This window comes from Rutidosis leptorrhynchoides, chromosome 2 (assembly GCF_046630445.1).
Source record: "Rutidosis leptorrhynchoides isolate AG116_Rl617_1_P2 chromosome 2, CSIRO_AGI_Rlap_v1, whole genome shotgun sequence".
NCBI classification, from domain to species: domain Eukaryota; kingdom Viridiplantae; phylum Streptophyta; class Magnoliopsida; order Asterales; family Asteraceae; genus Rutidosis; species Rutidosis leptorrhynchoides.
In genome coordinates, this window is record NC_092334.1 from 227,302,345 (window position 1) to 227,316,613 (window position 14,269).

Here is a 14,269-nt window from a genome sequence, read left to right on the forward strand (position 1 = left end):
CACTTGGCATAATTGTTAACAAAGTATTAAAACCTTGGGTTACACGCAGTCGATAACCTGGTGTAATTATTAAACAAAGTATTAAAACCTTGTTACAGTTTAAATCCCCAATTAGTTGGAATATTTGACTTTGGGTATAAGGATAATTTGACGAGGATACTCGCACTTTATATTTATGACTGATGGACTTTTATGGACAAAAACTAGACGGACATATTAAATAATCCAGGACAAAGGACAATTAACCCATGGGAATAAACTAAAATCAACACGTCAAACATCATGATTATGGAAGTTTAAATAAGCATAATTCCTCTAATTTCATATTTAATTGCACTTCTAATTATCGCACTTTTATTTATTGTCATTGTATTTAATTGCACTTTTAATTATCGTACTTTTTAATTATCGCATGTTTATTTTATCGCACTTTTATTTATTGCAATTTCATTATCGTTATTTACTTTACGCTTTAAATTAAGTCTTTTATTTATTTAATATTTTACATTAGGTTTTAACTGCGACTAAAAGTTTTAAAAATCGACAAACCGGTCATTAAACGGTAAAAATCCCCCTTTTTATAATAATAATATTACTTATATATATTTGTATTTTTATAAATTAAAACTAATATAGCGTTAAGATTTGTTTAAAAGATTTCCCTGTGGAACAAACCGAACTTACTAAAAACTACACTACTGTACGATTAGGTACACTGCCTATAAGTGTTGTAGCAAGGTTTAGGTATATCCATTCTATAAATAAATAAATATCTTGTGTAAAATTGTATCGTATGTAATAGTTTTTCCTAGTAAAATATAAGCTATTTCATATACACCTCGCATAACATCAGTGCACAATCCTTGGGTGAGGCTAAAACTGACGATAATGAGCATAAAACATTGGTTCCGGCTCATAATATAGCATGTGTTGATCATTATGTTGTTGTTGTTCAGGTTGTGGTTCCGGTAGTTGTTCTTGATCAGGTTCTTGTTCAGGTTCTTGTTCATGATGTCTAGACGATGATGCACCGTCTGTATCTGTATTTTCTCTGCAAAACACATTAAACACAAAATTTGTGCATCCAAATATGCATTAGTGTTAGCAAAATAATAAATTAAAACAATTACAATAACATGTTTAATCCATATTAAACTTATACTCATTTTCATATTTTTATCAATTTTACAATTTTTCAAATAAGCATATATGAAAAGGTGTACAAAGTTCAAAAGCATTCAACTCAAATAACATGTTAAAATAACCATTAATATCAATTAAACAAGTTTCAAATGGCATTTATATCAAAATAATCAAGTTCATGAATTTTAGACTTAAAAAGTCCACTTTGATGCTCAAAAATCATATTTAGGATCAAAGTTTGAATCATTTAGCAACCTAAATATGTTACACTATTTAATTTAGCAATAATTCATAACAAAAATCGGCCATAACCTGTTTATATCAAAAAGCCCCAAATTGCTCAAGAACACAAACCCTAGATTTCTAAAAATTTTGAAGTTTAAGGCTTCAAATCATGTTAAATAGCAGCAATCTAAGTTATACAAGCATAATATACTAACAAGTTAACTCTAATTAAGCTAGAAATCATCAAAATTAAATTAGGTAAAATAATTGTAATTATCACTAAAACTGAGAAATTAAAGAGTTTAGGGGTGAAATTTCTACCTTTTTGCTTACCCATCTGAAGAAAGGCATGATTATAGCGGATTATAGTACGAAATTTGGTTGATTTTGGTGAAAAATTGAAGATTTTAGGAGTGTTTTTGGGTGTTTGTTCGTGATATGTATGTGTAAAATGTGTGGAGACAGAAGCAGGTCGACTGCTTTTGTTCCTGACTAGTTTTTTAGCTCCATGCGATCGCATGTTTATCTGTGAAAACTCCATGCGATCGCATGGGGTCTATTTTCTTTTCTTTTCTTTTTTTTTTTTTATAAAACCTTTGACTTATAAAAACAAAAATGAAATAAATTTAAAATTTTGTTTCCTTTTATATTGAGGGTGTTTCGGTACGTTGACCTAGTTCGTCCCTCGGCAAAATTTTAAAAATTTGTCTTTTTAATGCGTTGTTTTAAAAGCTAAGATTTTTGGATTTTTTTAATGTTTTTGGCATACTTTAGATCGATAAAATTAAAAATAATGATAATAAAACTTCTCGTCCCGCCCTCGGGAAAAGCAATTTTGGTTCAATGACCTAGTCTTCAACTCACGACGAATTTTAAAAATCATATTTTTAACTTAATGAAATAAAGTACATTTTTGTTTTTAAATTCACACCAAACTTAAATTTAAAATGCATAAAATTAAAAATTCATATAAATATTATTAATATTTTTATACATTAATTTTACAAACTTATATTGAAAATATTAATTTTTAAAATATTTAAAAACTTAAATATATTGGTTTTAAAAATTTACAATAATAATTTAATATTAATTTAAAAAAAGGTAAAAATTAAAATTAAAAATCTTTTTGGTCTTTTATACCACTTTAATCAATCAAATATTAACAAAAATATATGCCCCTCTTTTGGGTAAAGTAAATTCGGCTATATTACATAGTTTTACTCCTGACGAATTTCTGAAATACTTTGGATTGATTGATTAAAGATATTTATACCTTATGAATAAATGGTAAATTTCGCAGTGATGAATTAAATTTTTGTATGATATCAATAATTTCGGTTTCGCGTACATAATTTTATTGAATATCAGTTTAATACTTTATAGCGAACGATTCAGCATTTATTATCAAAAGGTTAAAAGCAATAAAAATAAAATAAAAATTGTACATACTTACCTGTGAGATAGAATTCTCAGAGACCTGCTTTAGCCGACTCATAGGAGAGTCGTGTGATTTGGTTTTCCATAGCTACATAAGCGTAACCTCGATTCTTCAATAACTTTTCTTCTAAACATATGAACGGTCCTTCTCTGCATAGAGTAACAAATTCGGTATTTGAATATGTTTGATTGTTCTAACATTTACCCTCTTGTGACCATTTTCCGCATTTATGACATCTTTCAAGGTGTCGTGCTCTTCTTTTTGTTGCGGATTTTGATTTTCCTTTACAAAATGTGTCTTATGATGATCTTTCCTGAGTTCTTTCCTCACTTCGTCCATTTTACCTCTTATGAATGATACCAGTTCACTAGGGAAGATGTTATTATTACGTTTAGTAATTATAGCGTGTAGTGGTAGACCATGGTTCAGATCAAAGGAATTCTTCATCTCGTAAAACCTAAAAGAAATAAAAATTCAGAATGGAGGGAGAAGACTAGTTCTTTAGGGTCTGCTAGGGAAAGACCATTCGGATTCCATTTTCAAAAACTACACGAAAACAGAATATCTAACTCTAACATAAATTCATATTACCCTTAAAAGATTCGAATCTTCCCACACTTAGTTAGCTGTGGTGTCGAAATTGTGATTAACTTCATCTTCAACTTCCATTGGATTATCTATGTAATGTTTAACTCTGTGCCCATTAACCTTAAATTCAATCCCATTTGAATTTATTAACTCTACTATTCCGTATGGGAAAACTCTTTTGACTATGAATGGTCCAGACCATCTTGATTTCAATTTTTCAGGAAATAGCTTGAATCGTGAATTGAAAAGAAGAACTCTGTCTCCTTCCTTAAATTCTTTTAAACTTCGGATTCTTTTATCATGCCATTTCTTCGTTCTTTCCTTATAGATTAACGAATTTTCATATGCATCATGTCTCAATTCTTCTAATTCGTTTAGTTGACTTAACCGTAGACGTACGGCTTCATGTAAATCAAGATTACATGTCTTCAAAGCCCAAAATGCTTTGTGCTCAATTTCTACTGGAAGGTGACATGTTTTTCCGTAAATAAGTTTAAAAGGTGTGGTGCCAATTTTAGTTTTGTAGGCTGTTCGAAAAGCCCAGAGTGCATCCTCCAATTTCATGGACCATTTCTTCGGATTTTATCCTACGGTTTTCTCTAGAATACGTTTTAATGCTCAGTTGGTATTTTCAACTTGTCCACTTGTTTGTGGATAATAAGCACTTGAGATTTTATGAGTTACTCCATATCTTTTGAGAAATTTCTCAAGTTGACTATTACAAAAATGAGTACTCCGATCACTTATTAAAGCTTTTGGTGTTCCGAACCTTGCAAAAAGACGTTTTAAGAAGTTGACTACAACTCGTGCATCGTTAGTTGGGAGAGCTTATGCTTCCGCCCATTTAGATACATAATCAATGGCAACGAGAATGTAGAGATTATTATGAGATTTTAGAAATGGACCCATAAAGTCAATACCCCAAATGTCAAATACTTCACATACTTGAATGACATTTTGTGGCATTTCATCACATTGACTTATTTTTCCGGCCCTTTGACAAGCATAACAGGATTTACAAAGAAGGTGTGCGTCTTTGAAAATTGTAGGCCAATAGAATCCAGCGTCATAGACTTTTCTTGCTGTGAGTTGAGGCCCATAATGCCCTCCTGTTGGTCCTGTGTGACAATGGCTTAAGATTTGACTAGCTTCATCTCTGAATATGCATCGACGTATTATTCCATCGGGACAACTTTTAAACAAATGTGGATCTTCCTAAAAATAGTGTTTTATATCACTAAAGAATTTCTTTCGTTTTTGATACGATAACCCTTTTTCAAGGAATCCACATACTAAGTAGTTTGCATAGTCTGCAAACCATGGAATTTTATTATAATCTATCTTCAATAGATATTCATCAGGAAAGTTATCTTGTATAGTCGATTCATTTAGAACTTCTAATTCAGGATTTTCAAGGTGAGAAAGATGATTAGCGGCGAGATTTTCTGCTCCCTTTTTGTCTCGGATCTCAATATCGAACTCTTGTAAGAGTAAGATCCAACGGATTAATCGTGGTTTGGCATATTGTTTTGAAAATAGGTATCTAAGAGCAGAATGATCAGTATAGACCACCGTTTTAGCTAGAACGAGATATGAACGAAATTTGTCAAAAGCAAAGACAATGGCAAGGAGTTCTTTTTCAGTAGTTGTGTAATTCGTTTGTGCTCCTTGTAACGTATTACTAGCGTAATAAATAAGTTGAAATCGTTTTTCAATCCTTTGTCCTAAAACGACTCCCATTGCAAAATCACTTGCATTGCACATGAGTTCAAATGGTAGATTCCAATTTGGAGTTATCATGATCGGCGCATTAGTGAGTTTTTCTTTAAGAATATTAAAAGATTTGATGCATTCATCTAAAAAGATGAATGGAGCATCCTTTTCTAGGAGTTTATTCATAGGAGTGACAATTTTAGAAAAGTCTTTTATGAAACATCGGTAAAAACCGGCGTGCCCTAGAAAACTCCTAACTCCTCTAACATTGGTGGGATGTGGAAGTTTAGCAATTACATCTACTTTAGCTCTATCCACTTCAATTCCTTCCTTTAAAATTTTATGACCAAGAACGATGCCTTCTTTAACCATGAAATGGCATTTCTCCCAATTAAGTACCAGATTTGATTGTTCGCACCTAATAAGCATTCGTTCAAGATTAACTAGACATGTTTCAAAAGTATCACCGAAGACTGAAAAGTCATCCATGAAAACTTCCATGCATTCTTCTATCATGTCGTGAAAAATCGCCATCATGCACCTTTGAAAGGTTGCAGGGGCGTTGCAAAGTCCAAATGGCATGCGTTTATAAGCAAAAGTACCATAAGGGCACCTGAATGTGGTTTTCTCTTGGTCCTCGGGTGCGATAGAAATTTGAAAATATCCGGAGAAACCGTCAAGAAAACAATAGTAACTATTCCCGTCTAATCTTTCCAACATTTGATCAATGAAAGGTAAGGGAAAGTGATCTTTTCTGGTGGCGTCATTTAATTTTCTATAATCAATACAAACACGTCATCCTGTTACAGTCCTTGTAGGAATAAGCTCATTTTTTTCATTTGTGATGACAGTCATGCCACCCTTCTTAGGTACGCATTGAACTGGGCTTACCTATGGACTATCAGAGATTGGATAAATTAAACCTGCATCTAGCAGTTTAATAATTTCTTTCTTAACAACATCTTGCATATTTGGATTTAGTCTTCGTTGGCGTTGCACATAGGTTTTATGGCCTTCTTCCAAAAGGATTTTATGTGTGCAATACAAAGGACTTATGCCTTTAATGTCATGAATCTTCCATGCAATAGCTGGTTTATGAGCTTTTAGCACAGAAATGAGTTGAGATTTTTCATTTTTCGTAAGAGAAGACGATATTATAACAGGTAATTCAGATTCACCATTTAAATAAGCGTATTCCAAATGGTTTGGAAGTGGCTTTAACTCTAATGTAGGTGGTTCTTCTATCGATGATTTGTATCGATATCTGTCTTCCTCTTTTAGCATTTGAAGTTCTTCTGTTGTTGGTTCATATTCATTAGCCATGAGTACGGCTAACATTTCAGCTTCATCAATTGGTTCAGTTCCTTATCCTAAAGAACATTCTCCTGTTCCTTGTAATTCTGGAAATTCTTCTAACAATTGTGCATGTGAATCTATAGTTTGAATATAATAACATGTATCATCTGTAGATTGCGGTAGTTGCGTGGCTCTATCAACAGAAAAGGTGACACTCTCGTCCTCTATACTTGGGGTCAGGTTCTTACCAAACACGTCTATTATTGCTTTAGCCGTTTTAAGAATGGTCTTCCTAATATAAGAGGAACTCAAGAATCTTCTTCCATATCCAGAATAACGAAATCTACTGGAAATACTAAAGTACTGACTTTAACTAGCATGTTCTCGATTATCCCTCTAGGATATTTTACTGATTGATATGCTAGTTGTATGCTTATTCGTGTTGGTTTCAATTCTTCGAGGTCTAGTTTAGCGTATAGTGAATACGACATTAAATTTATACTAGCACCTAAATCTGCCAATGCTTCTATTGAACTAAGACTACCCAGAAAACATGGAATTGTGAAACTTCCTGGATCAGAGAGTTTTTCTGGTAGCTTATTCAACAGCACTGCAGAGCAATTAGCATTCATAGTAACAGCCGAGAGTTCTTCCATTTTTTTTCTATTTGTGATTAGATCTTTCAAGAATTTAGCATATCTAGGCATTCCTGAAATCACATCAATGAAAGGAAGATTAACATTTATTTATTTAAACATATCCAAGAATTTGGATTGCTCGACTTCAAGTCTTTCTTTTCTCATTTTACTTGGATAAGGAAGTGGTGGTTGGTATGGTTTAACATAAGGTTTAGCCTTAACTGTGTTATCTTCATTAACCTTTTCAACTACCGATTCTGATTCCTTTTCTTGCTCAGGTTGTGGTGCCTGTGTAGTAGAAGTAGCGTCATCAGAAATTACAGGCATTTCAGGTGGTTTAAGTGTAATACCACTTCTCGTGGTAATGGCTTTAGCTGTTTCATTCCGGGGGGTTAGTATTTGTATCGCTAGGTAGACTTCTCGATTTTCTTTCACCTATCAACCTTGCTAGGTTGCTTACTTCTTGTTCCAGATTTTGAATAGAAGCTTGTTGATTTCTAAATGCTTGAGCATTTTGTTCATTGGTTTATTTCTGAGATGTGAAAAATTGAGTTTGAGATTCAACTAGCTTCGACATCATGTCTTCTAAATTATTCTTTTTATCATCGGTTTGTGGTTGTTTATTTTAAAAAATAGGTCTTTGCTGATTGTAAGTATTATTAGATACTTTTTGATTATTAGGACCTTGTTGGTTGTTGTATGGAACATTTTGGTTATAATTCTGATTTTGATTGTAGTTTGGTCTTGGCGGTTGATAATTATTCTGATAATTATTTCCAGGCCTTTGGTTCATGTATGAAACATTCTTTCTTTGTTCCATTGTTTGTTCAATACTGAGACAATCTTTTGTCAAATGTGGTCCTCCACACTGCTCACAACTAATTCGTATTGCATGAATGTCTTTATTCATCTTTTCCATTCGTCTCTCGAAAGCATCTAACTTTGCGGAAATGGAATCAAAGTCATGGCTAGAATCGGCTCTAGCCGCTTTAGATGATCTAGCGATGTCTTTTTCTTGATGGCACTCATGTGAGTGGGAAGCAGTGTTATCAATAATTTTTTAAGCTTCAGTTGCATTTTTCTTCATAATGGAACCACCAGCTGCTATATCGATGTCTTTTCGTGTAGTAATGTCGCATCCTTGATAGAATATTTGAATAATTTGTTAAGTGTCTAAACCATGTTGAGGACATCCTCTCAACAACTTTCCGAATCTTGTCCACGCCTCATATAGAGTTTTATTTGGCTTTTGTGTGAACGTAACAATTTCTCCTTGAAGTCTCACGGCTTTAGATGCCAGAAAGAATTGTTTAAGAAATTTTTCAACTAAAACATCCCATGTATCAATCGCCCCTCAGGTAACGATTCTACCAATCTTTGGCTTCTCCCTTTAAAGTCCAGGGAAATAACATGAGATAGATCTGTTCATCCTTAACTTCTCTGATTTTGAATAGAGTACAGATCCTATTAAAAGTTCGAAGATGTTCGTTTGGATCTTCCTTCGGCGCACCACTAAATTGGCATTGATTAGTTACCATGTGTAGGATTTGTCCTTTGATTTCATAATCTGGTGCATTAATGTCTGGTTGAGTAATTGCGTGACCTTGGCCAGTACGTTTAGCTCTCATTCAGTCTTCCATACTTAGAGGTTCCAGATTTTCCATGATTGAATTTGTTGAATCTGAATCACTAGAGGATTCTGATTTAATGGTTTCTTCCTCGACAATCTCTGAATGAGTGATTTGTGGTTCAGGAGGAATGATTAGTGGTTCAGGATCTCTGAATTGTCCTTTAATATCCTCCGGGTTCTCAATTGTGAGGTCGGGTTCAAAAATGGATTATTGGAAATTTGAATTGGAGTACTTGGTCGACTAGATGACGATTCTAAAGAAAAATCAACGGCGACAATATTGGCTAGATGTCTTGATCGAGTTACAGGTGGTGAACGTATGAAAGGTGGTAAACGTTTTGCTCGGTGCATTCACTGAATATCCTATTAGTTATAAAAGATAAAAATTATATAAGCTATCAAATTAATAGACTTTTCTGATTTTATCCACGTTTCGAATAGCCAATAGATGCAGCAGGTAGCTAGGACCCTTTAAATCGGAAGCCCACAACTCGCCACTAACAAATCCAACTATTACTACGAACCAGAAAATTTTCGATGTCTATCAATTTAACCGCTTAAAATAATTTTTCGTCGAAATTTAAAGAAGATAAAATCTATGTCCTAAAAACTAGAGCGTCGAGAAATAAGAAAGAAAAAGAGTGCGTCGAAAAACGTTGAAAAATAAAAGGTCAAAAAATAATAATAAAAAAGTAAGGCGTCGAAACTTAAAAGACTAAAAACTAAAAATTACGTCTAAAGGAATTAAAGATTAAAAAGAATTCTATATCCAAAACGGCAATAACTTAATAGGCACTAAAATTTATTTAAAACTAAAGCGATAAGTAACGTCGTAAAATTCTAAAGCGTCTAAATCTTATTCTAAAGAAAAAGTACTTAAGGGATTTTACGGCAAAGCCTAAAAATTTAGAAATATAAAATACTATGGTAAAAACTAATTTTAAAACTAATTACGAACGAAAAATGTACAAATAAATGATAAAAATACAAATTATAACTAAAATGATAAAAATATAAATTTTATAAAATTTTAATTTTTATATTATTATTTTATAAAAGTATTAATTTATATAATTAATAATAATATTAAAACTTAATATTACTAATTATAAACTAATATTAATAACTAATTAAATATTTAAACCCTAATTAGGTTATTAATTAATAATAATAATTAATAATACGTAACCCTAATTCTGCTGTCTAAGGTTTCAGACCAGTCAAATCAATCCATGCGATCGCATGGATTGAGTGTATGATTTTCATGCGGTCGCATGGGGACGGATACCAGGCCAGGTTGATTGGGATGCTATAGTTGGTGGCCCGATTACCTTTAATTTATTTATTATATTTTTTTTTGTTTTTAAATTATGGATAATATAATATATAATAAAAACTTATATTTAAAAAAAATACTTATTAGTTTTTGTAAATTAAAAACTTTTTTAATTTAAACACTTATAGAAATATATACTTTTTTATATTTTTGTTCTTTTTAATATTTAAAACTTATAAAAATATATTTTTACAAAAAAATAGTTTAAAACTTAATAATAAAAAAAATATATTTTTTATTTTTATAGCGTTTCGCTTCGGCGTTAAGTGTTCCCCTGCAGCAGCGCCAAAAATACTTGATGTGTGCAGGATAGTATACGAAATAGATTATATTTTACTTTGAAATACTATTAAATATGCTACAATTTTACACAAGTTCTTTATTTAATTATAGAATGGGATATACCTAAACCTTGCTACAACACTTATAGGCAGTGTACCTAATCGTAGAGTAGTGTAGTTTTTAGTAAGTCCAGTTCGTTCCACAGGGATACAACTAAATTTAACGCTATATTATATTTCAAACTATATTTGTATATATATATATATATATATATATATATATATATATATATATATATATATATATATATATATATATAAGTAGTATTATTATTATAAAAAGGGGGTTTTACCGTTTAATGACCGGTTTATCGATTTTATGTCTTAAGTCACAATTAAAACCTAATGTAAAATATTAAATATACTAATGACTTAATTTAAAGCGTAAAGTAAATGACGGTAAATAAAAGTGCGATAAATAAAAGTGCAATAATTTAAAGTACGATAAATAAAATGACGGTAAATAAAAGTACGATGAGATATAAATTAAAGAAACTATGCTTATTTAAACTTCCATAATCATGATGTTCGACGTATTGATTTTAATTTATTACCATGGGTTAATTGTCCTTTGTCCTGGATTATTCGATATGTCCATATGGTTTTTGTCCATAATAGTCCATCAGTCATAAATATAAAGTGTGACTGTCCTCGTCAAATTATCCTTATACCCGAAGTCAAATATTCCAACTAATTAGGGACTTAAACTATAACAAGGTCTTAATACTTTGTTTAATAATTACACCAGGATATCGACTGCGTGTAACCCAAGGTTTTAATACTTTATTAACAATTACGCCAAGTGTTCTTGTACGTAATCCACCCCTGTTTTAATAAGTCCATTTACTATTAATCCATCCCCGTGTCCGGTTAAATGAACGATTATTAGTACTTATAAATATCCCGCCCATCGTGTCCGATCGAGTGTATGTGGTTATTTATGGGTACGTCTAATTGTAAATATTTATATTAAATTAAGTTCAATTAAACAAATATAAAGCCTATTAATAGCCCATAGTCTAATTTCCACAAGTGTCGGTCTTTTGTCCAAACCCCAATTATGGTCCAAAGTCCAATAACCCCATCTTTAATAATAACTTAGCTACGAGACATTAATTTAAAAAGGTTGAACATAACTTACAATGATTATTAATCGCGTAGTGTTATACGGACAGAATTTCGACTTACAAATTTAAAACATTCGCCACTATAACCTTATTATTATTAAATTAAAATTAAAATTAAAATTAAAATTATAAATATATATTAAGAGAGTAAGAGATCAGTGAATGAAAAGTGTACATAATTCGGCAGAAAACGTTGCAATTTATAGGACTTGGCCTCACTTTAGCTGCCATGCGATCGCATGGATTTTGTGCTTCCAGGCCATGCGATCACATGGCCCCCTGGGACAGCTCACATATCTTTGTTTGCTAGCTTGCCGACGGTTTTTATTTTACTATATATATATATATATATATATATATATATATATATATATATATATATATATATATATATATATATATATATATATATATGTATGTATATAATTATTTATATATTATATTATATTCATGTGCATAGTTGACTTGTAATTTTAGGCCCGATGCGTTGCGTGCTGATAGTTGGTTCATGTCACAGTTCCGGATTTTCGAACGTCCTTGCGTACTATTTAATATCTTGTACTTTGCGTTTTGCGGCTTGTACTCTTGTAATTTTGAGACGTTTCTCATCAATAAATTGAACCACTTGGATTGTACTTTGTACTCTTTAGCGTTTTGGTTGTTTGCGTCTTTAAATAGTCAAATATGTCTTTTGTCTTCACCTTTTATTATTTAAACGAATATCACTTGTATTGAAGGATAATGCTATGAAATATATGTTCGTTTTTAGCATTATCAAAGGTTAATGACTATCACCCTATCTCGTGTTGTAATGTCTTATATAAATGCATAAGTAAAATTATTACTAATCGCATTAAGTCGAGCCTTGATGATATCGTTAGCACAAACCAATCTGCGTTTTAGCCAGGTCGTCGGATCTCAGATAATGTGCTTCTCACTCAGGAATTAATGAAAAATTATCATCTTGATAGGGGTATTCCTTGGTGTGCGTTTAAAGTCGATATTCAAAAAGCGTATGACACGGTAGATTGGAATTTTCTTGAGTCGACTCTTATTTGCTTTGGTTTTCCAATGAAAATGGTGAGGTGGATTATGAAGTGTGTTTCCACAACTTCGTACTCCATCAACATTAATGGTGAGTTATACGGTTTCTTTTAAGGGGAAGTGGGGTCTTTGTCAGGCCGATCCCATGTCCCCTTATTTGTTTACTCTTGTGATGGAAGTCCTTACCTTGATGTTGAAGCGTAATGTTCGATTGTCCCTGTCTTTTAAATACCACCCTCGATGTGAAGAACACAAAATTTTGAACTTATGTTTTGCGGATGATTTGTTCATGTTCTCACATGGCGTCTTACAATTGGTGATTGTTCTTCGTAATGCGCTGGAAGAATTTAAAAATTGCTCGGGCCTTTCGCCAAGTCTCCCTAAAAGTACGGTATTTTTTGCTAATGTTTCTAACCATTTGAAATCTCATATTTTAGCTATAATTCCGTTTGAGGAAGAGAAGCTTCCAGTTCGCTATTTGGGTGTCTCGCTAATCTCTACTCGATTAATGTATAAAGATTGTAAGGTGTTGGTGGATTAAGTGAATGCTAAAGTTGATGACTGGAAGAATAGATTTCTTTCATTTGCGGGCAGGGTTCAATTAATTACGTCGGTTTTGTCCGCTATGCAAGTGTATTGGTGTTCTGCGTTTATACTTCCGGAGGCTATTATTAAAGACACTGAGAAGGTTCTTCGGGGCTTTCTATGGTGTCAAGAGAATATGAAACATGGAAAAGCTAAAGTTAAGTGGGATGATGTGTGTTTACCTAAGGATGAAGGTAGTCTTGGCATTCGTCGGCTAAAATATTGGAATATTGCTCTTATGACAAATCACGTGTGGAGTATTATCACTTACCATAAATCTCTCTGGGTTTCCTGGGTTAGGGATTATAATCTCCCTAACCGCAATTTTTGGGATGTTGCTATTCGATCGTCTTCCTGTTGGAGTTGGAGAAAGATCCTTTTAATGAGACCAATTATTCGTAAGTTCTTATTTTACTTGATTGGTAATGCTTTGGCTGCTAATGCATACCAGGATAAATGGTGTGATACATGTCCCTTGTCTGAGTTTGTAACGCCAAGGGATATGGCTGTTGTGAGTCTCCATTTGAATGCATCCTTTAATGATATCTTTGCTTTATTTAATGGGCAATGGCCAAATGAGTGGATCTTGAAATTGTGACGACCCGAAAATTTTCGGACAAATTTAAACATAATCTTTATATGATTCCGACACGATAAGCAAATTCCGTAATGTTGAGTCTCAAAATTTTGAACTGTTTATATATTCAATTGACCATCGACTGCTCTTGACGATTCACGAACAACTAATTGTAAATAGATATGTGTGTGTGTGTATATATATATATATATATATATATATATATATATATATAATAATTGGAGATATAATTTTAAATATTATATGTTGCTGTTATTAAAATTAATTATGTAAAATAAAATAAAAAATATGATATTATGATAATTATTATTTAAAATATATCTATATATATAAATAAAGTATATTAAAAATAAATATTAAATGATTATAATACTCGTTTGATGTTCCGATTGATATTAAGCAAGTTAAATTCAAACTTTGTTATTTTAAAATAAACGGTGATATAAAAATGAGTTCTATAAATTTTAAGCTTATTAAAAATGTATTTAGAAACTATTTGTTAAATTTTAACACTTTTTATATTTTACCCAAAATTGAGAGGGACAATTGATGTAATTTTTATTT

At 31.8% G+C, this 14,269-nt stretch overlaps 1 protein-coding gene across 1 annotated transcript; it reads left to right on the forward strand.

The window, feature by feature from the left end:
- Window positions 1-13,147: 13,147 nt before the first annotated feature.
- LOC139888579 (uncharacterized mitochondrial protein AtMg00310-like) lies at window positions 13,148-13,705 on the forward strand. Its single transcript, XM_071871581.1, has one exon. It carries the CDS (start codon window positions 13,148-13,150, stop codon window positions 13,703-13,705), a length of 558 nt encoding a protein of 185 aa, XP_071727682.1.
- The last annotated feature ends 564 nt before the right edge of the window (window positions 13,706-14,269 follow it).